This window comes from Diadema setosum, chromosome 13 (genome assembly GCF_964275005.1).
Source record: "Diadema setosum chromosome 13, eeDiaSeto1, whole genome shotgun sequence".
In the NCBI taxonomy this organism is placed as follows: Eukaryota; Metazoa; Echinodermata; class Echinoidea; order Diadematoida; family Diadematidae; genus Diadema; species Diadema setosum.
Genome location: NC_092697.1, coordinates 27,000,634 through 27,027,881, shown reverse-complemented (window position 1 = coordinate 27,027,881; position 27,248 = coordinate 27,000,634). Strand labels below are relative to the sequence as shown.

Sequence of the window (27,248 nt, the reverse complement as noted above, 5' to 3'; positions counted from 1 at the left end):
GCCTAAAACAGTAGTCAGTGATGCTGAAGATGACCCTGCCTTGCTCCAAACCACTGCTAGTGCTAGTGCCAATGATGAAGAGCAAGGTCTTCCTCTTGATCATGACGACGATCTCCCAGTACCACCACCACCAGCAACCAGGCCAGCGACTCCTGGACCCAGTACAAGTGGGGATAAAAGAAAGGCTCCAACAAATTCTACAGGTTATCTTGGTAAGCCACTGATCTTTTTATTATTATTATTTTTTTTTTTTTTTTGGGGGGGGGGGGGGGGGGTAAACTCATGACCAGTCCTTAAAGTTATGATTATTCAAATGAGAGAGTTGATGTCATACCCTCACAATTTTCTATTCATTTCATATGCAGAAATGACAAAAATCTCATAGTCCAGTTACGAGAATATAAAAGTTGCCTAATGACCAACCAATTTTTTATACACAAGAAATAATGTTTACTCTACTCTATTTTGAAATGGGGATTTTTTTTTTTTTTGCCATTGTAGGCTAAAAACTTGAATTTTTCAAAATTTCATGTGCATTATATAAAACTTTGTGAGGGGATGACATCATCAACTCACGCATTTGAATATTCAGAAGGACTGGTCAAGATATGTTTTCCGAAAATAAGGTGACATTTTGAAAGGTCTTGACTTCCTTATTTGATATCCCATTTTCACATTTTTAGACTTTTGTAGGTTTTTGTTCTTTCTTTCTTTCTTTTAAAATGTATTAAATTCTGGACCGAAATGTCCTTTAAGTATGTTATTAATAAAAAGTGAATAAGCTTTACTCTAAAAAATTGTAAATCGATACATATATATACTATTAATAGATGCAAACGGCTGGATGCATAAGCCTTGCCCCTATCAGCCCTACATGAATGCAATCTGGTAGGCAATTAATTCATTTAATCATTGAAGTTTGCACATTAAAGAGTGTGCTTGGTTAATACTGTGTCTGCAAAACATCTTGGCCAATCCATACTGCACTCCTGAATGCGAGTAGTGGGTATAAATAGGCCTAACCAGGCAAGTGAATGTTGCACCTTTTTAGGGAAAGGGCAAAAAGCTCATGAATATTCATAGCCAGCTGGATTTGCTAACATGAAGGGCCACGCTGTCATGACAAGTTGGTAGGGCCTGGTTAAATCTCCGAAAAACATGACCAACACTTGTAAGTCATTAGAAACTTGCGAATTTGAATCATTTGATACATGTATTTCAGGTGTTGGAAAATTGACTTGTGCATCATATTTTGTTTTGAGCTACCCATTTCCACGTGTGTGTTTAGGTGCTCACTTATCTTCCTGTTTCGTGTGCATATTCATGATTATACTGAGCACGTTAACCTTTTGTGGTGTTCTTGAGTTTTTGGGATTTTTTTGACTCGGGAGTTTTTTTTTCTTGACCTACTGTTGACCGATGATATAGAACAAAGGATGCACAATGCAAGTTTTAATTACATATAGACCTTGCTACCTTTTTGACATGTATCTCTTGATAGCCAGGCGCAGGATATTACTTTGTGTAAATTTTTTATGTTGACACAAATAAATTCTTCAGAAATTAACACTGTATTTTTAAGTACCTCTTTTTTCTCCTCGTCTTTTGCTATAGGAGTTTCGCAGAAGGGCCAGAAGAAAAATAAGCTTGAGAAATCCATGAAAATGGCATCAGAAATGATTGGGGAGACAATGGCTGCTGAAAATCGAAGATTCCAAGAAGCTGAAGAGCGCCATACTACCAATCAGCGGAAGTGGGAGGAAGAGATGGACAGACGAAATCAAGAAGCCCAGCTAAACCTAATGAGGGAACTGAACTCTGGGCAGATGCAGATGATGAGGATGGTTGCAAATATGATGACCACTTTCCATCAGTATCAACAACATGCACCTAAAGGAGAAGGAAACAGACCTCATCAATCTGTCAGCGCAGTTGAAACAACTACAATCAACATATATATATAAGATATCCTGGTGAAGGATATGGGCAAGCTTACTGCAGAATTTGATCCTGCCTTACGTGAACTCAAAGTGTACAAGGAGAAGTATGCCACCAAAGAAAAAGAATTGGTGCAACTGGAAAAGGCACTTAACTCTTGCAAAGTCAAACTACAAAAGAGAAATCCAAGGAATGTAAACAAGAAATTAAAGAATAGGGAGGAAATCCAGAAGATGAAAACAGAACGTGCAAAATTGGAAACTGTTGTTCAGGAGCTTCAAGAGGAGTTACATCTTACCAAAGAACAACTCATCAGAGCAAGAGCTCAAATTGAAGCATTACAACAAGATGACACAGACAGCAAAAGAAAATTGTGCAAGCAAGCTTGGCATCAGAAGAAGCAAAGGCTAAGGAAATCTACAGGAATGAGTGAGGATTCAAAACATCTACAGGAACGTGTGGAGTTTCTCGAAAGGAGGGAGAAGGAACTACAAGAGCTGATTGATCTCATGGAAGATGACACAATTCTAACATTTGAGGGGGTCGATACAACGATTCCATAAGGCAGACTATTATTAGGCATGTCACTCGCTTCACAAAGAGAAAAACAGAGAAGTCGGAAGAATTGAAAGATACAAACAAAGAGTTGAAAAAGAAAACAAGAAAATATCGTACTCGGTTGAATATATGGACGCACTTGATGCAGAAGTTGAAATATTGCCGTGGCTGTGGATGGTAAAAGTAATGGACATGTAGTGTCAGCGAGTATTTCAGTATAAATTCAAGAGTACACATATGTACTAGCATGAAACACTACTCATCAGTCAGGTGTGGTGATAATTTCGAGCTGTGAATAACGAATACGTAAGATTTTGCAGTAATCTATAGTATAGTCAAAGGAAATACCGGATGTCGCACGTATTATTACTGCATTTACAAACATAACATTTCACATTTTCAACAATCATTACTATCCAGGACGGTTTTTATCAAAATATACATTTCTCTTCTGTTTCCATCCATATCAGCTCCAATGACTTAAGATATTCTTGTGATGATACTAGCAATGGAAATGATTTAGTCCAACGAATTTGAGGGGTGAAATGATGCGTCGAGGAACAATTTTGTCACCGACAGCCATTGGTTCGCATACTCGAGCTAAATCTTCTACTAATCGCAACAATGAGAACTAGTTCCCCTATATCACTAGTCCATCACACTGGTATTAGCGCGGTTTTGTTTGTCTGTGTAATCGCCATCCCGGAACGTGATTGGCTTAGGTGCCTCCTATTGTGTCAGAACCTCAGTAAAGATAATTTCGTACAAAAAGATTGGTAGTACAAGAATTCGGTCAGATGCTTGATTCTCTCGGACATCGTCACAGAGCTTCTACACGCTTCTTCCTTACAAAACTTTCGACAACGCTTACTAGTACTCTAACAGATTCTAAACGCAATAAGGTTGTTCGCTCGTGGAATTCGACATCGATGGCTGCTGAACAACGGAAATGCAGTGTCCAGGCGAGAGACCCGGAGAGCGGGATTTGGTTGGCAGCAACCGTCATCTTTGAAGGTGAAGAAGCCGTCAAAATCAAGTGAGTATGAATATCATCAAGCAATTTTGTTGTTATCGTGTTTCTTAAACTACAGTCCGAATGCCGATGAAATTCTTTCATTCGTATCTTACCGGCTTAAAGAGTTCATGTATTGTCAGAAACGAATTGTTCTAATCGTTTCATTTAAGTAAAAAAGTGTTCTGAACCATAAACAACCATGTAAGCATTATCATGGCTCAAACTTTATCTTACTTCATGTTTCTTTTGATCAATATACCTACAGATGGACCTACGTTGTACTACCGAGGCGTGTCGTCCTATGTCAGCCCAGAGGAGCTTCGGGAGCCTCTTCTGAAGCGCCAGGTCTGCAGGCTCGATCCTCGTTTGTGGCCTACGCTGAAGTCTCCAGCCTTTCTTCAAGAGGGAGATGCCGTGAACTTGATGAACGTCGACGGGACTAGAGGTGAAGAGGTTGTTGTGAAGACCAGCGATCCTTTCAAGGCAGTTGTAAGTATATCCCATGCATCTATACGTTAACTTCTGCATTACAACAGTTGGATTTCCAATACTGAAAAAAAAGTAAATGTTGTAAATGTAATTTATTTGTGTGTGCATGATCACAACGTTTGTATTTTTCTCTTTGCCGTACATTCTCGTTGATTATATTGTTATGTTGAGGAGGATTCACCAATTTACGGTTGTTGCTAAAATGTCTTGCATTAGAGCAAGACTTTCACGTGAACGGCAGGTGGATGGTTTAGAAAGTAACCTTGAGAAAAATTCAGAAATTTAACATTTAAACCTCCGTTCTGATAAGTGCTAATCCAATTGCAAACTCTGTCCCGTTTAAAAGCACAAAAATATAATTGTTATTTTATCAGCGCTGCTGTTAAAAATGTATCTTAACATAAACGCTACGTCAGCATTCATGCAAATGTTGCAACATACCTTCTTGCCTTTTTTGTTCGTTGTGAGGGACACAGAGAACGGGAGTTTCGTTACCAACATCTGGCGGAGGTGCTGCGACGGGATGAAGGTCTGCAGCCTGTCGTAGAGGATGATGACGACTCGGACATCGAGATGGTCTCGGCGGACGATCCCCAATCCCCGATTTGGGTGAGTATGGGAGAAGTTTATAATGTTTGTGTTTGCTTAACAGATCCAAATGTCAAGCGTCACACGCCATACGATCATTATAACGATGTGTGTCTAGTACATGCGTTGCTTTTAAATGCTTCTGTATCATGCAAATGTTGCAACATACCTTCTTGCCTTTTTTGTTCGTTGTGAGGGACACAGAGAACGGGAGTTTCGTTACGAACATCTGGCGGAGGTGCTGCGACGGGATGAAGGTCTGCAGCCTGTCGTAGAGGATGATGACGACTCGGACATCGAGATGGTCTCGGCGGATGATCCCCAATCCCCGATTTGGGTGAGTATGGGAGAAGTTTATAATGTTTGTGTTTGCGTAACAGATCCAAATGTCAAGCGTCACACGCCATACGATCATTATAATGATGTATGTCTAGTACATGCGTTGCTTTTAAATGCTTCTGTATCATGCAAAAAATTATTCTATACAAGGGACGCAGGTAGTATCGTACTTAAAGGGGCCGTGAAATCCACAAATTTGAGCTCTGAGAAGGCTAAAATGTGTTTTTTCTTTAATAATCTTCCACCAGTTGTTCGTAGAAAGCTCCTGTAAGAGAGAAAATCCAATTTTTCCGCCTTGATTTTATGTATTTCCAAGTTCCTAAGCTCCGCCCCTTAAAAAAATGAAATTTCGACAAATGTGAGTCACGTGACCCTATACGTCATCTCAAGAACGAAGCTTTTCCTAGCAGACGATGCTGTTGCCGTAGCGATGTGCGAGGCACGCACCCGTACCACATACTACTAGTATACTAAACGTTAGTATGCAGGCGCACACGGTCTATACCCACCCGGCCCGGCGGTGTACTACCCCGCGTTGTTGTAAACTTAACACCGTTTGATTTCAAAAATATCTAATCTAAAGATCTTTGCTGCACCCTGCGAACGCAATCATGCCGAGGCGATGCATCGTCGCAGGGTGTAGCAAGACTGCAAAGGATGGGGTTAGCCTGCACACCTTCCCAAGCGATGAAAAACTCAGACGAATCTGGACCGCAAGAGTGAAACTCACACGGGTCGACTGGAACGGGCCCAGCCGCTCAAGTCTAGTGTGCAGCGCACATTTCACGGACGATTCATTCGAAGAGGGGCTGCACCAGCAATTTCAGATCGAACGCCTCCGAAGGCTCAAAGCAGATGCCCTGCCTGTGATAACACTGCAGAATAATGGCGAATCGTTGAAGAGGCCGAGAAGTGGCAACAACAAGCCAGCAAGGCCAGGCGCAGAGAAGAGGAGGAAAATGAAAGTGAGTATATATATAGTAGGTATAGGCCTACCTTGTCCGTAATGTCTGAACGTTACTACTGTGAGTACTAGTGCTACGACGGTATTTGATTGCACCTCCCTGTCGCCGGCGCCGTGCTGTTTGCATGATTGTAAGTCGCGACAGTGCACGGCGTCTACTGGTACTACTGGTCGGGCTATCCGGCTATAGGCCTAGGTCTAACGTTAGACAGAAAGATCCGTCTGTCGATCCGTAAGAGTCTTGACGTTATCGCTCTCCTCTGTAGACATGTGTATTGTGTAAGGAGGGGATCCGTGAAGCCAGACGCAGTCTCCGCGGAACATTTCCCCGACGACTAGATACAGACCGAGATTTCTGTTCGGTCAAGGCTAGGCCTAACAATAACATGTAGGTACCTGATAACAGTAACACGTTACGTTCGGCATTATCGTGAAATTATACAGTACAGTAGTCCACCACTCCATTAGTAACTCCGGCACCGCCATGGCGTTATTATCCCCTACTCCCTAGCCGGTGGCTGCTTTCAACCTCCATAGACTTTGCACACAGACTGTCACAGTGAAGACGCACACGCCGAACAAGAGGAGACCGATATTTCGATTTAGTCCGTTCGGCATTTCATTACGAAATTAGAAATTAGTAAAACGTGGGGTCTTTCTTTTTGTTTTCATTGGCATACTCTGAAATAGGCCCCACCATTGCGTGTCCGTACTAAATACTACGGCAGTTCGCTTGTTTTGAAATACTCGTGGATTCATGATCATCCCCACGCACCGTGTGGTGTGTTCATCGGTAGATTCTAGGTATTACAAAGCACGGCGGCGGGGCTTCCACAGCACAGGAGAATACTCGTGTATTGTGAATGAGGCCTCACTATTAAAAAAAACGGCGTTTTCGCAAGATTGGTAATAATGATACAAGCATCTTTCTCCCGTTTTCTGCTTTGATCTTCAACTTTTTATTCTCGGAAGGACTCCCTAAATGTCCCTCGAATACGGCCAGTTTAACCATAAATACAACCCTGGCTATAAACCCTAACCCTATGTCCCTGAATAAGAATGTCACGGTAGCTGGTTATTCTGTCTGTGTCACTGTGACTGTGAGTGCTGTTATGTGACTGTGATGTGAGTTGTGACTGCAGTCATAAAGTATACTCTACTTCTCTAGGCGTATGATATCATATGAATGAAATGTTTGTCAAAACACTATTTTACCAGGCCTACTTCTAGTCGCTAGAACTAGTTGCAGTGAGAGATAATGCATATGACGGTGAAACAGAGTTGTTAGTACATGAAGCGAAGGATAAGCTCTTTTTTTTCCCCCAATAAAATAAGAGCATAGATATGTACTAGGGCCTATACTATAGTATTGGTTTGGGGTACCTACATGTACGTAGGCCTAATTAAGTCGATATTGACAGTAATAATTCAAAGAAAGATGGCCCAACTGTTAGTTAACACAACAGTGTCTAACGTTAGGTCCGAACGGTTACTTACCTTTTGGTCATTCATAGTTCAGCCTGTCCTTTATTCATATTTTTATAATAATTCTAATTCATAAAATCAAGATGAAAATACTTTATATATTCATTATATATTTCAGAAGTGCAACATGAAATATTTTGGGTTTTTTTCCATCCAAAAAAAAAAAATATTTTGAATAAAGAAGTAAATTTTATAAGTAGGGGCTTATGTATTTTTTTTTACTCAAGTGGAATTTCATGCGCCTTCTTGCAGTTACCCTGCAGATGCCCATGGATATAATGCATAAGTAATCAGCTGTTTAGAATAGTCGTACCAGGGAGGTGGTCGTACCTACCCTATTGCTCCTGTTCAAATTGAGATCGATTGTGATGTTATCGGTGGCATTTATGATTTTATAACCTAATCCAATAAAAAAAGACAAATTCAAACATGAAATGGTGTGACAGTTTTTTTGTCAGAATTCCCTATCAATATCACTTGTTGCCACGATACTTTTTCAGATTTGATTTGCTTCATTATCGAAGCTGTTGGACATTTGAAAGAACTGCTTCATAAGAAATCATGTTTGATTTATTACAATATTTTTATTTTCACAAACAAGAATTTTTATCACTTGCATATTTTTTCTATTTAATGTCATAATATTTCATGATGGTATGTGTTCTGTCTTACATATGGCAAGATGGGATTTTTCATTTCCATCCAGGTTCAAAGAAGAAAGTGACAGAAAGGAAACAAAAAGGATAGGGAGGAAATGAAAAGGGTAGAATGAAACACCTGCTCACTAGGCTCTTTTTTATTGATTTAACACTATGGTGAACACAGTACATCAGAATTTAAGTATAGTCCTAAATAATCAGTTCAAAAATGAGCAAAGAAATGGTGACGCTAATTTCTTTCTCATTTCGAACTCTGGATTTCATGGAGTTCTAAATTTCTTCAATACATACTTAGGTGACTGTTTTTTACTTATTTTGAAAGACAAAAGGGAAATATACCTTCTTTTTCAACTATCACGTTAATACACAGAACATCTTTGCATCGGAAAAAATGAATAGATGTAAAAAAATATGATGAGGAAAACAAGGGTGAAAACCCAATGCTTTGAAGACGAACAATGAAGACACTTTACAGTAAAAATGCTTACACGTAAACAAACGATTGGGTACTATACAAAGTATGATGTTCTCGCACACATGTACATGCAGATAATCTACATCGGGTTCAATTAAAAAAATCAACAAACACTTGCCCCGAACAAAAAACTCACCTCTAAATTGTTGCAAACAAGATTTAATCACTGAAAAACATGAACAAAACACTCCAAAGTATCATTGTACTCTGTGAATAAAAGAGATAGAATGATACGAAAGCAAAAGAGAGAAAAAAGAGAGAAACGGATGGGAAACCGAGAGGGTTTCTAAAGTAAACAAAATACACAAGGTGCATTGACATCAGTCTCACAGCTTGTATTCTAATACAGTGTAGCTTTAAAAAAAAAAGTGAGAGGCGCCTATAACCTGCAACAGTGCATGTTGTACCAATGCAAAAATTAAAAGTCATCCTATAAGATAAATAATGTCACAACTAGTATGCCCAAAGTGGCAAACCATCCCCTTATTAACCCTTCCAAAAAGAACTATAGACAGAGAGATGCAATTAATATCATGTTGAAGTTTGACCATTCCATCACAACAATCTTGAAGTCGTGCATCCTTATAACCCGTTCCATACGGGAACCTGGTGGCCTATGTATGAAATCTATGGACATTTCGGAATTCAATATAGAATGGGATAAGTCTTGATGCCATATTACTGTAATGTACTTCTGATGAGGTTCATTGCACACGAAGGAAGTGGAACCCGTACTTAATGACCCAAATATTCTCAACACCATCGAGCAAGCTGTCCGTATGCCATATGTGCCTTGATTTTTCATTTTCTGTTCCATCTGGGATTGTAGAATTTCCTCCCCATACTGTTGCATGTATTGGTTGTAGGCCATTTCCAGGACCCATTATATTCATGCAAACAAACCGTCTAAAATCCTGGATGAGTAGTGTTGCAGCCAAGTTCTTCTGGATATTCATCCATTCTTGTCACGATTTGCCGCAATTCCATGCAACATTTAGATTCTTCAATTGTAGGCATTGGTGTACAGCCACCAGTGCACAAACACCAGTCTTTATTTCCCAATCTTGTTCCTGAATCAATGTCGTCAGCTGATGAGGGATTTTATCCTGCGGGTATGTCAGCTTCTTCTGTTCCCGGCTCTTCTGCGAGTGGCTCAAACATGTACCGGTATGGCTGTATTTCACCCGGGCCCCATGCATGCAACGATTTCGAAGTCATCTCCATCGTCTTCTTCAGACATACAGTTTCTCTGAGGTCCGTGGAATAATCCTCAAAATCAGATTTTGAAAGGTCACTGTCATTCATTTTACATTACCCAGAGGTCGTACTTAGGTGCAATGAGAGCAGAACCAAATTGACTGGAACGCAGTGCAGTGATTGCTCTTCAATAACTTGGCCTCTCTCATACTCATCTGCAGTATCCTCTAAACATGAATTGATTAGTTTCTCGGCAGGATCGAATCCCTGGTAGGTGTTTTAGCTAATAAAAGACATTCTAAAATAGATTTCTTTGCGGCGAAATTATTTTTCAGAGTCCCAGTGAGGATCTCTGTGATTGGCTAACATTTTTCTACAGCTCCTGGCCAAGTATGAGGCCATAGGACGCACTCTTTTGGTCATAAATAATGCACCCATGCTGGATGTGGCGTACGTATTACGTGAAAGGGCTAATGAAATCAAAGGCACAATAATGAACTTTTCTTGCTTCACATTACAGATGCTGGATGAGCTTCTTGCTAGCCAAGATCCCCCTCAGGAAACTCTCCAGCCTCAGGATCTCCTTCAGGAACCTCCCCAGACCCAGGGACCTCGCCAGGACCCTGATCCTGCGGACAATCTACTGGCAGCAGTTTCTTCCTCACCTGTGAAGGAGGCTTTCATGTATGACAATAAGCCCAGATGCAGCTATTGGCCAGCCCATTCTGCTATTACAATCCCTGAACAGGTATGGTACTACTTGACTTAACTCTTATCCTTCTTCTCATCCAGTTCCTCATCAGGCACATGACAACACTTTATCAATTTTTTGTGTTTTTAAGTTATTGTGTTTTTCTTTTATGAACAAAACTCCTTCACTTATTTAGGTGCAAACTTGCACAATCTGATTAAAATTATACCATAAATTTTCATACAAGAACGTTTAACCCTAACTATGCCGGGCCTTTTTCGGTTGATCATAGAGCCGCGGGCTCCAGATCTCGGCTGTCGACAGCGCGATCGCGACGAAAATTGGCACACACATTGCCTATGACGTGATCTGAAGTACCACAGAGTTGAATTTTAAAAAAATTATTGTTTATACTACGTTATGCTGATTTATGCATAATGATGCATTAAATCAAACAATTTGATATAAATCACTAAATAAAACTGAAAATGGGTTCAATTTTTGTGTGAATATTCTTTCATGTGTCCTGAGCAAATATAGAGAAAAAAATTGTGCTATCATAAAGAATTTCTTCAGTATTTTAATGTTTTTTAAATTTCTTATATATTTCGTTGTTTTTTCGACTTTATGTTTTTTATTTTGTTTTCAGATGAAACTTGTCCGGTACATTATAGTTCCGATCAAGAAAATATGTTACTTATTGATTTTGATCAATTAAACCCCAAAATAATCATGCCTTTATGAAATTTGCCTGTAAGCACAGTTTGCATTGAAATTGTACACAAATTCATTTTTTGCAAGCAATTTTTGGTTTGGCATGCACGTACATATATGCGAAACTTTGGAACTGCGAGCCCGGGCATCGCAAAATTGTTGTTAAAAAAAATGTGGGAGATTCGAAAGAAAAAAGTCATGAAACGTCATGGCAATAGCTTTTCGTTGTTAACGATATATCGCATGGAATGTCGGGGGGGGGGGGGGGCGCCTCAGAGGACCCCCCCCCCCCCCCCCCCCCGGCCCAGTTAGGGTAAAATGATGCGTACATGTGTCTAATACTGTGTGTTTCGAAAGTAGGTCAAATTCACTTCCCTGCCTCTACCTCCCAAGAAAAAATAAGAGTAAATTAATAAATTGCGAGCAAATTTGTAATGTTACCAGATTTCAGATTAATTGTGTACATGTATCCTTTGTAACCTCATGACCTAGTGCATACTTGTCATTTCCATTTTTGACATGTCAGTTATAAGCTACTTGTTTTAGCAGCACAAACTTTTATATTTAAGCATTCATATTCCGTATATATAGTAAACATTCATTATTAATTTCATTGTAACAGGTGACACAAATCAAAGAATCTTCTGTGTTCATGCAGCAACAGAAATCCACTCAGTCCACTGGGACCCAAGTTGCAGTTGCAACTAGAGTAAAGAGTAAGAGTAAAATCTTATGTTTCAAAGCCCTTTTGCATCATATAGAATTTTAATTTCATTTCATGTGTGCACTATTATAGAATATAATTTTTGAGCACATCTGGCTTTTACTCTGAGTAACTCTTCTGATTATATACATTTCTAAAAGTATCAATTTTCATTCTTCCATCATATTTACATATTTCAAAGAATTTGAGATATCATTACATCAATGCACATCTTCATGTAACATGTATAACAATGGTATTAGAAAGAAAATGTTTCTCAAGACTGTTCCCCTATTATTTTTCACACAACTAGAGGCGAACAACGAATGGTTTCAAGTCATTACCAGAATCAGTATGAGCTTTACATCAATTTAAGTTTTATTATCATAATGTAATGTTTCTTTCAGAGACCCAATTTTCTGCACAAACACGTGAAATTGGATGCCAAGTTGCCATCCCACCTCGCCTTATCTCCAGGGGAACAATGTATGATGTGGCAGATGTTGTGGAGGAGCAGCAGAAGGAAGGAGAGTCAGACAAAGAAGTAGAGAAGGAAGAAGACAGTGATGATTCAAGCAATAACCGGCCTTCTTCTCCGGATTATCAACCTTCACCCTCTCCCTCTGATGATCAGAACTCACCTGAGAAGCCACGAAGACATAAACGGTTAGTTTTTCTTTGTTTTGCTGAGATGCAGCAATGTGTCTACCAGAGTGATGCAATGGCATGCAATAAATATTGTCCATTTCTTAAAGCCACATGTTCATTACATGTTAGTCAGCTCCATGGATACTAACACCCCAATGCCCTATTATTTTGTGCACATGGGTCCTGTTTCTGTATACTGTAAAACATGGTATATTTGCAGCACACAACTTTTGAAAATTTGAGCCGACGAATTTCTTTTGGCTTGAAATTTTCATGAATTGTCATTGGCGTTCATTGCATATAGTGTAGACAAGAAATTTCTCCACACTTTCATTTCACAAATCTTGGCACTCGCGAAATTCATGTAATTAAAATGCACGCGAGCATTCTTCATTTTACATTATTATGTAATTGAGGGTATTGCCAATACGTATAGGTGCCGTGCGGAGAGCAGCATTTTAGATGCATTATGGGATAGCTCATGGGACAAACCTGCTCCGGTTTTGGCTACACATGTACTTACAACACGCTCTGTCTTTATAAAGAGGTATTTTTTGTTGAAGATTTCTTCATTTTCCATCGTGTGACCAGCACATTGACGCCTTGAAGTAGTGAACCATGATGATTCCAGTGACTGCAAGTCAGTAAAGCTAAGACAATTCAACTCTTTTAAGCTGAATTTTAGGCAAGAAAAAAAAGGGCTTCTGTTAACAACAGAAAAGCAGACAAAGAACTCCATTGAATCGTATGGGAACTACGACTCGCATGAGACAAGTGGAAGCGAACAAGGGACCGAGGAATCCCACAGTGCACCTGTAACAGAGCTGTTTAACGTGCGCAGGATATTTTTACATTATTGGCGATAGCGAGAAGTGGTATATGGCATGAATAGACCCCAATGTCGTGTTTGCATGCCTTGTGGCCCTGTGCTATTTAGGCCTACTGTATATTTAGCGTCATGATTCATTTAGTACTTTTGGGGGAAAGCGTTGTTGGTGTGATAGTCTTTGTGATGCACATCCACCTGTGACAAGTGTGCATTTTTATACCATCTGTCACGAAGTGGTTCCGGAGACATTATGTTTGTAGGTTGTCTGTCCGTCTGTAATTTCTTGCCAGAAGGTCAAAGGTCAAGTGAAAATACTGTATTTCACTTCTTCCTCCATATGTCAAAGGTGAATGATACAACTTCATTGTGAAACTTTGTTGCATGTTCTAACTCACCTGATTCTCCAGGGAATTCTAGGATCATAGGGGCAATGGCCAGTGATCAAAGGCCATGTTAAAATGCTATTATTTAAGACTGAAATTACATGTTCTTTCCCCATACCCTGAAATTAATTCCATGCATAAACTTTAAAAAGGGTAAAAAGTCAAGTAAAAATTGTCAAACTCCCAAATACGTGCACTCGTATGCAGACAATATACCCCTTTATCCAATAAAATCTACAAGGAAAGTGTACATTCAACTCATTCGCGACAAATTTGCCATTTTGATATTTTACAAATTATATAAAACTGTCATCACACATTGTCAAAACGTATTAGTATAGACCTTATTAGGATAACCTTGCATTATGGCCGAGGCTTGCCAACTGCCTTAGCGACATTTCTAGTTAAACAATGAAACAATTTTCACTTCCTTTGTTCTTCCATATTGTGATACATATAAACCAGAAGAATGAAAACAATATATATGTATATATATTTTTTTTTTTGAATTACAAAGTACTGATGATTACAGGAATATCAGTCAGTTTTCAAGCAAAAGCCTCTAAGTCATGCCCTGGCAACTTATTTTCACACCATATGCTTTAGATTTTCATTAGGTGATTCGAGTATCCTCTCGGATCACCTTCTGTTTTTGTACGGATTCTTTCTTCTTCTTCTTCTTCTTCTTCTTCTTTTTCTTCTTATTTCTCCCCAAAAGTTGTGCATCGATTAGCTCCGAAAGTCCTCTTCCTATCAATTTCAAACTTACACCATATACGTATCGTCTCCGAAAGACGGCAATCGAACTAAAATCAAAGTGATCAGTCGACCGTGACGTCACTATGACGTCATTATATGAAAACACATTCTCAATCATATCTCATTAATGGAATGGAATTTTTCAATGAAATTTACGTCACATATATCTCAAGTCAAGCGCATTCTACTCATATTCTCAAAATTCATCTATACCTTAAAACGTGCGCGTAAGCGCGCGTTGAAATATTTGTATGCTCAAATCCAGCTCAAATTTTTTTTGCACACGTTTCAGACCATTTGAAGCATTTTTCGAAAAATTGAAAAAAATTTACGGACGCGTACGCGCGCGCGCATATACGCACGCACAGCTCATATGCAATAGAAATTTCCCGTTTTTTCACATTTATCGCCTGCCTGAAATGTCAGGGAATATGTCTACCAAGTTTCAAGTCAATCCAACTCAATATGACGTCATACGGGCCCGTCAAAGTTGAAATTCCGCGCGCACGTCAATGGCGATATACAGTGCAACAATGCCAAAAAAACCGCCAATTTTAAATCCGATTTTACTCGTCAGGATGGACGGTGACCCCTCATTTTCTTTACATATTCTGAAAGCTGATGAGTTGTACATGTCATTTCATGGGTTGGCGATGCTGGAAAAATGATTAAAAGATATTAGATTTCTTAATAAAATAAAAAGAGTAAATTTTCAAAATGACGTCATCAAATTTCAAGTTTACTCGAGCGTATCTCACTTATCCTTTGCCCATTTTCATCCAGATTTCAGTATGTTGTAGCTTATTAAATGGTCTTTCATTAATGTAATAACAACATTTTGATTAGATGACGGCATCACCTCGTAATATTGGATTGAAAGTTGTCTTGTCAAATTTGACCAGTTTACGTGTTATCTCTATGGGAGTGCAGTTTTTCTGGAAATGAAAATTGACATGACTATCTTTTTCGAGCACTAGCTCACCTATGCTTCGGTGAATTTCTCTAAGATTTTAATATGTTGTAGCTGAGACTCTGGGCTATCGTAATGTGCCCTTCATTTTTTCATACGGTATCGGGATCACGTCCAAAAACTTGGTTGAAATCAAAGCCTATCTTCGATGTATTTTCATATTTCTTTCTTTTTCCAACTTACTTTGCAATAACTCGAGAAAAACATACTCTTTCACCACCATATTTTGCACATGTTTAATTCATGTCACGTACATTATTTCATAAAATAACAACTACTTCATCAGACGCCATCTTGGGTATGTAAATTAGGGTCAAAGGTCATAAATGTTTCATCCTGTATCTTGGTGAATACATGTTCTATCATCCCCATATTTTGCACACGTAAAGACCGTGTTACAAGGATCATTTCACAAAATAACCACTTTTTGCTCAGATGCCATCTTGTCTGTGCAGATCGGGGTCAAAGGTCATATGTATTTCTTTCTTTATCTTCGTTATGACGTGTTATCTCTATGGGAGAAAATTTTTCTAGATTTTAAAAAATTGACATGATTGTCTTTATCGAGCACTAGCTCACTTACCCTTTGGTGAATTTCTCCCAGATTTTAATATGTTGTAGCTGAGACTGCGCGCTATCGTACGTGTTCCCTTTGTTTTTCATATAGTGTCGGGATCACGTCCAAAAACGTGGTTGAAATTAAAGATTATCTTCGATGTACTTTCATATTTCTTTCTTTTTCCAATTTTCTTTGCAATAACTCAAGAAAAATAGCCCCTATCAACCCCATATTTTGCACATGTTTAGTTAATGTTACGTACATTATTTCATGAAATAACAACTACTTGATCAGACACCATTTTGGGTATGTAAACTAGGGTCAAAGGTCATAAATGTTTCATCCTGTATCTTGGTGAATACATGTCTTATCTTTCCCATATTTTGCACACGCAAAGACCATGTTACAAGAATCATTTCACAAAATAACCACTTTTTGCTCAGATGCCATCTTGGGGGTGCAAAGTGGGGTCAAAGGTCAAATATACTCCATTCTGCATCTTTGATAGTGTATACGGAATTCGGTACCCAAGATGGCAGGTCTAACTCCCTTTTCAAAATGAGAATCCAAACATCACACGACCAATGTCCGTAATCTCAGGTGAAAACTCGAATCATTGATTTAAAAAAAAAATCGGATCACCTAATTTGTCAGTCTTGACAAATTCCGGGTCTAGTTTACATTAACTTTTTTATGTATTCATTACATTTGTATTATATGTCACAACCTTTCACGTTTCCTTACTGGCAACCATGTGAAATGTTGAGTATGTTGAATTTAACTGTTTCATTACATTGAAACCAACACTTCTAAAAATGAAAAAAAAAATCATAAGATATGTGATGTGTAGTAAAAAAGAATTTACTACTTTCCATTTGTGTAGGACAAGAGGGCAGAGACTCATACCCCTTTCATAAACTCAATAATGCGGATAATATCCGCAACATTTGGTCGTAAAATCGGAGGGGGGATAGAATAATGCGCATTATTTCGACCCTTCTATTATCCGCATAATAGCAGCGTCGGGACCAGATTTTGAGTTTATGAACGCAAACCCAAATAATGCGGATTATTCGCCGGGGTGCGGTCAAAAGGTCACCTGTCTTTCCCGCACGCGCGCAAGCCCACGAAAATGTAAACAACGAAGTTTTCATCGAACGACCAATTGTCAATCTGCTGCTGGGGCTTCGCATGCGTGCATATGCAACGTTTGCTGAACGACACTCGATAGATGGCCAAATTGCCTAGTCTGATATTGAATAAACTTTAAAAAAAATAATATTATGCAATTAGAAATGTGACTAAAACTAGTAATATGTATAAAAATAATTATTCTTGTGCAAATGTAATTGGCTAGAGTGCATAAGGAATTTTACTATTAAAAATCTGTTCACCTTTTTGATCGAGGGCAAGCACACAACACTTGCGCTGCATATGCGAGCTGCATAATTTTACTTGCTACATACGTAGACGTACCGGTACAACAAACGCATAAAAGTACAGGATAAGTGCAGCAAATCGACCTCGATATCTACGTACCGGTAACAGTTTGTAGTCCATTGTACTTTATTCCTTTAATTTTCACCGACATTTATATTTATCCATCCATCCATTCTGCATTCGTAATTATTATAGCTGAACAGAAGAGAATATATTTGCGAGTATGCCGAGAACACAGCAAGGCAACTGTCAAAATTGGAGCAACGAGGAGATACGCTTACTTTTGGTCATTCGCAGTGACAAAGAGATTGACAGACAGATTAACGGTAAGTGCAGTGATGCACCAGCACTAGAAAAAATATCAGTTCTTTTGAATGAGCAAGGCCACGAAAGAACGGCCACACAGGTGAAAGCCAAACTCAAAAGTCTGAAAAAAAAGTTCATGGCAGTCAAACTTGCAAACAAGACTAGTGGCCAAAATCGACGAGAAATGGACTTCTATGACCTGTGCTTTGCAATCTGGGGACAAACAGCCGCCGCAGAACCTAAAAACATTGTAAGTTCTAGCTCTGGCTTCGGCTATGCATCGCCATCGCCATCGGGCTCAGCCTCAGCCACCAGTTCCAGTGCCACCAGCAGTGGCACTCGTAGTAGTGCCAGTGACAGTGCTACATCCCAAACAGGCCCAGAAGCAATTGCAGCTGCACAAGCACCCGACAATAATAACACGAGCCTCTCATCTGTCAGTGTCAGTGACGGAGAAGATAGTGACCATGCCACTGCCGATGAAGCTAATGACAATGTCAATGCATTGATGGAATTGGCTGAAAAGTCTGGGAATCAACAGCCTCGTGCCGCTACTGCTAGCTCTAGTACTAGTAGTAAAATGACTACCCCTACCAGTACCAGAACTGCCAGTGTTACTGCCAGCGAGGCTCCACCACCACCTCGACGTGAGTGGCATCCTCGGGATCAAAGTGGTGGTAAATTATTTTGATTAGATCTAATCTTTTTATTAAAAAATCATGATTCCAGAGCTGCTACTATATTAGTAGTAGTACTGTTGTTCAAATATTGGCTGATGGTTTTGTCTTGTTGATAGTAATAGTAGTAAGACACTTGTAAATTTAGATTTACCTCTTTTAAACTTTTTTTTTTCTTTTAGTGGCTAAATTAGAAGGCATGTTATGCATGCTATTCCATCTGCAATGGCGGACGGAGCCGGATTAGACACAATGCATTTGAGGGGCACACATTGTTTGTGCACAATGTGTGCCCCTCAAATGCATTATGTCTAATCCGGCTTTGTCCCCACTGATCTAGCATAACAATTGAAGTGAAGTAGAAAGTTTACTAAAACAATTAATGTTTGTAATGTGACTTGAAATTCACTACATGATAAAGTGATAATCCTTTGTGCACACTATATGCATTGTGAGTATGACCTCATTTATATTCTAAAGTACTAAATGCAATCCCAATGATAGCATTTTTGTAAGAACCGGAATCAATTTGTTATGCTGCCCTGATTCCTGTTCATTTACTTTTCTTTTTTGATTTTCCACATAGCTCCACAAAAGAAGAAGAAGAAAACAAAGGTCCAAGAATCAATGCAAGCAGTCTCAACAGCATTAACAACACACTTTGATGCTGCAGAGGAACGACAGCAGCTCTCAGAAGAAAGACGAACCGCAGCTCAAAGAGAATGGGAGGAACGGCTAGAAGAGCGCCAGGAACAAGCACAGCTTAATCTAGTGAGAGAGATGAACCAGCAAACTACATCTCTTATCAGTGGACTGTTCCAAATGATGAGGCAGTTCCAAAGCCAGCCTCAGCCAGCAATGGGGCAATTCAATCTACATCCTCCCACAAGACCCACACAAACGGGATATCAACGAGGCCCACACAACACACCGCAGATTGATGACAACACCACAGCGATAGCTCAACCAAGCCCATATCAGCTCTTCACACCACCACAGCATCAGCTTCATGTACCTCATGTTGTACCATATGATCAACACCATCAACAATCTCAACACCAGCCACATATGCCACATTCTCAAAATTCGCCATCTGATAACGAAGAGAAGCAATTCACATCTCTCTAAAATGCTGTCCATGGTTCTATGAAGAGAAATAAAGGATATAGAGACCAAAAAATAACATCACCTCAGAAAGTCGAGTCTGCATTCAAGCTATCCCCCTTTTATAAAAAAAGATGGTTTTATTAATCAAACATTGACCAGTGCATTCATGCACAATATCAATATGGAACACATCATATAGCAGAATTGATTAGATATCATTGATCTATTTTTGTGCCCTTTTTTTTGTGGGGGGGGGGGGGGTAGTGAGAGTGCAAACATACAGCATTCATATTATGATTAAGTGTACCTCAATTCACGTGCAATAATTTTACTCATTGATGATGCATGATGCAGCCGATCCATTCCATATTGTAAAGTGAATTTTTACCAAAAAAAAAAAGTGAACTAATGGGTGGGGCAGCATTCTACATGTATCCATTTGCTACAAATGTAAAGAGGACTGATTTTTATGCTTATAGTTATTGCAGGGTTTATTTTATCTATAATTTGAGTACAACTTCATGATGCAATATATTTTGTTTGTGCGTAGAACGCCTTTTTTTTTTCTTCATCAACACTTTTATACAGACCTGAACGATGCATTTGACTTTAGTTATCAATTATAAAATAAACATACATGTTTATTTTACGAATCCATTGAAAAGTGTAAAAATCATAAGAGTTTGGATTTTGAGCAGCTGTTGTAATTCTTACCTTGACTTGTAAACACCTTCTCTACCTCCATCTGTATTCATTTTGGTATCAATCATGTAATTGATGTTCTGGTTTGAACATGATGTTGAACACAAATTTACCCAGAGTATTCCCACCTTACTGGGGTTTTTTTTCAGATTATTTGACTAATGAAGACAGATAATACATGTAATAAAGCCTTGTTTATAAACTTTTCTACTGCTTTTCTACATGTAGGAGGGCAGTAAATATATTTGTCCATTTTTTTTTCTAGACATGCAAGAGATGTATACAAAGGAGATATTGAAAGTAAAGGTAGAAATGTAGGTAGTAAATAAGGCATTGATTTTCATAGAACCTTCTTACCATAATGCGTATAACATGTACTCATTAGATTGTTCAGATTTGTTTTGTGCATATTTATCCATATTTACCGACTATTTATCCATCAAACGCATTTATTATTTTACTGATTTTTACTATGTTCTTAAAGAGTTTTGAAACCGTTCTACATTGATAGAGTAGCTGTTGATTTCATAGTTTGCTTTTGTCAAAACGGTACAGAAGATACACGATAGCAAATACCCTTTGTAAGAGATATGATTATCTAGTGCTTGCCAAAGAGTTTTGAATTATTGATTACTGTCTTCACTGTGTTGTTTTAGGTTAAGCTTGTAGTTTGTAAAACTTATTCTTGCAAAATTAGTAGATGCTCATTACCATTATTTACGAATTGACTATCAAATATTTAGCATATTTGTTGGTGTTGTCGGTAGGTATGATTTTCGTGGAAATTTCTTGCCGTAATGGTATAACATACACTCAGAATTATGTAGTTGAGTTTGGTGGATGTCTTGTCAACCAAAGATTCCAGAAGACCTGTATTTGTTTTGTGCATTTTTCAACCATATTTTAATCACTGTTCATTCATCAAACTTACATTTACTTACATTTATCTATATTTTTGGAAAATACATGTAGTTGATTAGTTGTATTGTGTAACATTGCTAGAGTAGGCTGAGTAACCTTTTGGATTTTATGTACATGTAGTTGACTGTCCGTCCTCAGACTGTCCGTCCTCAGGAGTCTGAGGACGGACAGTCATCTGTCCGAAACGTTGAGTCTCTTCCAACTCTTCTATACTTCCTTGGTTCACAGTCCTTTTCAGGACTACACTCACTCCAGAAAGAATACTCTTACTCAATTTCTCACCTCTCATCCAACCTTTCTTTCTATCTTTCTCCTGTCATTCCAACAGTCCTTCTAAGGACTATACATGGTGAACCGCAAACCAAGTGTATCACCACACCATGCAAACACCTTCTCTCAAAAATCAACATTTATAGTCTAGAATGTTCAACATTCTGTAAAGCTGATCTTTTTTTATTTTAAGGATCACAGGATCATGGAAATTGCCCCCTTTAAGAGTTAGGACATGCAAAAGAAGGTTAGTAACAATATTTGTACAATACTGTATAAGCTGAAAATTTCGCGCACAGATACTTTCGCGGTTTTTGTACTAAAATTCGGGAGAAGTTACTTTCGAGATTTTGCAAATGCCTTCATTACTATATATAAACATACATTGAAGTGGTAATTTTTCTCGATTTGCGACTCGCGAAATTCACGAAAATAAAACCCTCGCGAAAATTTCAGCTTATAAAGGACAAGTTTCCACTGTAAGTGTATGAGAGACAGACAGTGAGAAATACAGGGCAAAAGGGAGAGAGACTGTATGTGTGGTGTGTATATGTGTGTGTGTGTGTGTGTGTGTGAGGGTGTCTGTGTAAAGTGTGTTTGAGAGCAAATGTAGATGTATGAAACTAATCATTGTAAAGGAGCAATTGTGTTGAAGGGGACATAAGTTACAAGGACTAGATTTATTGAGCTAAACATTTTAATACAGCTATGTTAACAGTTCCACAGATACATGCACAACCTGCTATCACCTTCAGATAAAAAAAAAAATGAAAACATGGATAACTTGAGATACATTTTAGCATTTATTCCAATAGAATAATCGAGAAAAAGCGAATTATGTTACAACATATATTATGTAAGTACAAAAACTAGCCCAATGAAAAAGTATTTATGATTTAGCAATTTCGAAGGGGTTTTAACTGAAGTATAAGAAAGAGAAAGAATGGTTCGCAGAACCATCGGCTGATACTAAGAAAAATAAGAAACGGAATTGGGCTGGTTAGTGGTTACACTGTTGAACATAACTTTAAACCATTATAAAGTACACGAAAATTTATTCCAAAAGTTTAATGAAAAAAAAAAAAACTCGGAATAAAGGGATTGTATAGTCAAAATAAATGAAGTCCAAAAAAATATTGCATGGATAAAAAAATATAAATATCATTTAGCAATTTTAAAGGGGTCTTAATTGAAGCATAGAAAGAGAGATAACGGTTCGCAGAACCATTGGCCGATTCAAATATGAATAAAAGAGATGGAATTGCGCTTACATCAGTAAAGAATGAAACTGTAATAAAACAACAAGTTAAGGTGTATGAAGATTAATTGAAAGCCTTTCTCATAGGAAAACAACTTGAAATTAAATGATAAAAGATGAAATGATATTCGTGCTGATCAAGAGCAAACAGCACAATAATGCTCCAGGCTTATAGTTTACTGGAATGCCGTCTTCATTATAATTTCAATATATGGCACGAAAAATAATGCACTTGATAATACTCAAATAATTATGAAAGCTCAAAGTGTTGGAATTCAAGGCCTTCCTGCTATATGACGGAGAGAATGTTTTGTGTGTAGAGATACAGGATGCAAGAAAGGCAAAGTTGAAATGTAACAAGAAAAACATGCAATTCAATGTAAACATTACCCTATTTCTTTCAAAAACTAAATCAGGCACAATGTTTCGCTTCAGCATCAAACTGTCCTCAGTTTCTATCGCTTTGTATCAAAGCTTGTATACTTTAGGCCACCATGTCATTCATAATAGCTTCCCGTATGGCTCGTGCCTCAGCATCATGGCCTTGTCTGCGCACAGGGTTGTTAAGTACTGGCTGCTGCAGTCTTCTCTCCTCTTCTCGTCGGACATCCCATTCAGGGTAGTAATGTTCTCTGTAGACCTCGCAAATGTTATGGAGAACGCAACATACTGCCGCCACCTCAGACGCGAATGCCGTGTCGACGTCGTTCCGCTTGAGAAGGCGCCTCCATCGCCCTTTTAGACGTCCAAAGGCATTCTCCACAACCATTCTTGCCGAACTGAGCCTGAAATTGAAGTTTTGCTGGTTCCTTGTGAGATGGCCAGTGTTGGGAAACGCCTTCATAAGCCACCTTTTAAGTGGGTAGGCCGGATCCCCGATTATCACCACAGGTACTTCCACTCCATTAATCATGCGATTGTGCTGTATGAATAAATATCAAAGAAGAACAAAACAAAAGTGGGAAATAATTTTGTTATGTATGATATATTTCTATAGTACATGTCATGGCAATACATTGAAGTGTATTAACCCTTGCATACAGTATCTGAAATGAAATCACTTATATTCTCAGAATTTCAGTTAAAAGATAATCAACTGATGTTCTTACCATTTACGTACAGTTTTCTATTTTATCAATCGCTTGTTATGTTCAGGCCAAAGACAAAAACTCCTAAAATGCATCTGATTTCAAATACATAAACTGGAAGAGATAATTCATGCTTTTTACTGATACTTGATACCTTTAGTACTCCAAGCAATTTCCTTATACCACAACGCTTGTTATAAAGTTTGTGGAAATGTAGCATGTTAACTTGCCTGTACTGGAAACAGTTGGCCTTCATTTTCTGCTCTGTGATAGAAGTCGGAGTTAGCCAACACCCTCGCATCATGAGTACGCCCTGGCCACCCGATATTTATGTCTGTGAAACTGTGAAAGAAAGAAAATAAAGGTGCAAAATTTCAATCACTGATTACAATATTAGCATTTCGATGGCACGATGTAAATTATACACCCTCCCTGGCTGAGCAAGAATTGATTTACGGTCATAAAAAGCAGGAGGTGGAAGCATTAGTCTTTACAAATTTTATTTGAATCTGTACTAAAAAGGACTTGAATGTAATAATCCCCCATTTCTGAAATACAATGAAATATGTGAGCTGCTTAATCTGACAATACAGGCAGCAGCAGTTACATGATAGTTTTGTTTTGTTTTTGTTTTGTTGTTGTTGTTGTTGTTGTTTTTTTTTTTTGGGGGGGGGGGCTGGCAATGGGGGGCCCCAAGATTTGAGAAGACAAAATATATGTTGATGAAAAATCGAATAAGTATATGCACGAAATGCAAAACGTTCTCACTGTGCGAGGGGGACACTCTCTTCTAAACCGTCCCCCGTGCATTCCTCTCCCTCGCATAATGTACCGCCCCTCAGATGAAATCAGGGCTACGCCACTGGCTGTGAGATGACGTTCAATAAAATTTTCAGAAGTAATAAATATTTTAGCAAGTCTGTCAATCTAGTAAAGGTACTGATTTTGTAGTGAGGGAAATACAATATATGAAACTGGATTTGATGACGTTGCTCACGTAGCTCGATACGAAGTTCTAGTAATGATAGCGGCATATGGGTGTAGACTTGCCGCAATTTTTCATGTAAAGTTACTCGAGTTTAACGCTTATAGACGAAGCCGATGGTACTAATTATGCGAACTGCCGTGGAATCTAAATTCTCATATGATCGACTCATCTTCACACCCCAACTTAAGTCGAGTATGGCTTAACTTTAAAAGTTAGAATTTGTTTGAGTTATCTCTGTTTAAATATAAATCATAAAATATTATAACATTTTTTGGTTCCAGATCAATTCTTTTTTTTTTTTCAAACTTTAATTATACCGTGTTTAGTTTTCAGGTGTTTATTGTTTAATAATATTTTACAGAAATTATTACCAGTAGTTGTGGTCCACTATCGCCTGGAGAATGATCGAGTGCCAGCCTTTTCTATTGTGGTAATCGGCAGGACTGTCGCACGGCGCAATGATGGGAAGGTGCGTGCCATCAATGGCCCCAGCACACTGGGGAAACCCCCTCCGTTCGAAACCATGTATTGTTTCTTGAAGGCGATGTCCGGAAGGTAGCGATATGTACTGATGCAAAAGAGTCTCCTTTATCGCGTGGCAGACCTCTCTGGTAAGGTTACAGAGAGTTGAAATACCAATTCCAAACAGAGTTGCAAGGCTCCTATATTCGGTTGGAGTTGCCAGCCACCACAAAACAATGGCCAGTCTCTTCTTGTAGTGGATGGTTCGTCGCTGTCCATTCGGGGTTCTTTTATCAAGAAGGGGTCGGAGCTGTTCTGCAATATATTCGAACGTGTCACGGGACATTCGGAAATGTTTCCGCCATTCCTGATCGCTGAAGTCAGGGGCATCAACACCTCTCCACAAAGCATGTCCATGTCTCCTTCGCCAGAATGTCCGATTAGTTGTCATGCCGTTGATTACGGCAGTAGCGATGGAGATCGAAGTTAATAACCAACGCCGTCGCTGGAATCGACGGCGATTCCTCCTGGTTTCCAAATCGAATAAAAACCGCTTTCTCCTTAACTTTTGCCTGAATTGCAAACGTAGCTTGTTCAGCAATCGTATGCTGGTCATACGAGTATGTGCGATGACAACAACAATTATTATTTGCCAGAGAAACAAGTCATAATTCGGGATCGTCGCCATGGCGCAAGCGAGACTAGAAACTATACTGTATACAGTATAATGTAGGCCCTATACTGCAATGCATGCATGCAGAGGATAGAAAACACAGTCGCGCGCGCAATATGTACACGGAAGTGCCGGGGGGCGTGTGCAGTTACCATGACGATTATCCGCCTTTTTCAGGACGGGCGCTCGTAAAAATAATGCGGATTACTCTCAGAGTTTGTGAACGCATTTTTTATTGAATTATCCGCATTACTCTTATGCGGATAATAGGAGGATGAGTTTATGAAAGGGGTACAAGAGGTGTATGGGAGCCTCACCAGTGCAAGCCACATGAAGAGAAAAAATATGTGGTCTTTGAGTCCAAGCTGATAGAACTTCTTCAGATGTGCCCTGCTTGTGGCTCTGCTGCTGTTCAGGTCACAAAAAGGGAGGTAGGAACTCTCTTGTCTGTAAACAGAGAGTGCTTGGAATGCTCTGCGACCTTGAGTACGTGGGAGAGTCAACCCTTCTTTGGTGCCGCTCCTGCGGGAAATGTTCTTCTGTCAGCAAGCATCCTCTTTGCAGGTGGTAGCTCTACCAAGACCCTCCGCATCCTTCGCCACATGGGAGTTGCCACCATTACTGAAAGGACCTTCTTTCTGCACCAGAAATATGTGTTGGAGCCATCTCTTCAACACCAATGGGAGTTGCATCAAACAGAGCTCCTCACACAGCTTCTGGAAAGGGGAACTCCACTAACGATCGGTGGTGATGGCCGGGCTGATAGCCCTGGCCATTCAGCAAAGTACGGGGCATACTCTGCCACGGAGCTCACTATCAACAAAGTCATCGATTTCCAGTTGGTGCAGGTATTTGAAAATAGCAGTTCTGAAAAAATGCTTTGTATGGCATAAGCTTGTCTGTCACAGAAAGTATATTTGAATATGAATGTTGGTGAACTATTGCTCAAAATCTTATTCAATTTGTGGACTGTAAAGAGGATTGCTATGGTATATGGGGGAGAGCAAACAAATACAGGGGAAACTCAGTATAACGAACACTGCTATAATGAGATATAATCGGTTCTTAAGAGGAAATTTTCCCGGTCCCAAGTTTCCTTCCACTCACGTCTATGTATAATGCTACTCTTATACTGAGATCGGCTATAACGAAATATCTGCTATAACGAGTTAAATTTTGTGATTTCCAAATGAAGAAAAATATAGCCAATCAAACCTGTTATAGCGAGGTAAAGCAAAATGTCTTCGGGTAGAGCTTTACTTCGCCTGTGCTGTCATGTTCTGAGATGGTAAAGCTGAATGCGCCAAAAACTGTCTTGTACACACATATTTTCTTCAGTGCACTCTACAGCTAGCTCCGCATATTGTAAGTGAATGTGCGCACTGATACATTC

General features: G+C 39.0%; 2 protein-coding genes and 1 pseudogene across 2 annotated transcripts; 1 reads left to right on the top strand and 2 right to left on the bottom strand.

The window, feature by feature from the left end:
* The first annotated feature begins 5,538 nt into the window (after window positions 1–5,538).
* Window positions 5,539–6,754, top strand: LOC140236535 (THAP domain-containing protein 10-like). Its single transcript, XM_072316460.1, has 2 exons — window positions 5,539–5,892; window positions 6,689–6,754. The coding sequence occupies exons 1-2, from the start codon at window positions 5,539–5,541 to the stop codon at window positions 6,752–6,754; spliced, it is 420 nt and encodes a 139-aa protein (XP_072172561.1).
* Window positions 6,755–9,188: 2,434 nt separating this feature from the next.
* Window positions 9,189–9,815, bottom strand: LOC140236795 (uncharacterized; annotated as a pseudogene).
* Window positions 9,816–22,232: 12,417 nt separating this feature from the next.
* Window positions 22,233–25,633, bottom strand: LOC140236534 (uncharacterized). The gene is made up of 3 exons (XM_072316459.1): window positions 25,092–25,633; window positions 23,963–24,074; window positions 22,233–23,566 (listed from the first exon to the last, which is right to left on the bottom strand). The coding sequence occupies exons 1-3, from the start codon at window positions 25,631–25,633 to the stop codon at window positions 23,129–23,131; spliced, it is 1,092 nt and encodes a 363-aa protein (XP_072172560.1). The 3' UTR covers window positions 22,233–23,128.
* Between the last annotated feature and the right edge of the window lie 1,615 nt (window positions 25,634–27,248).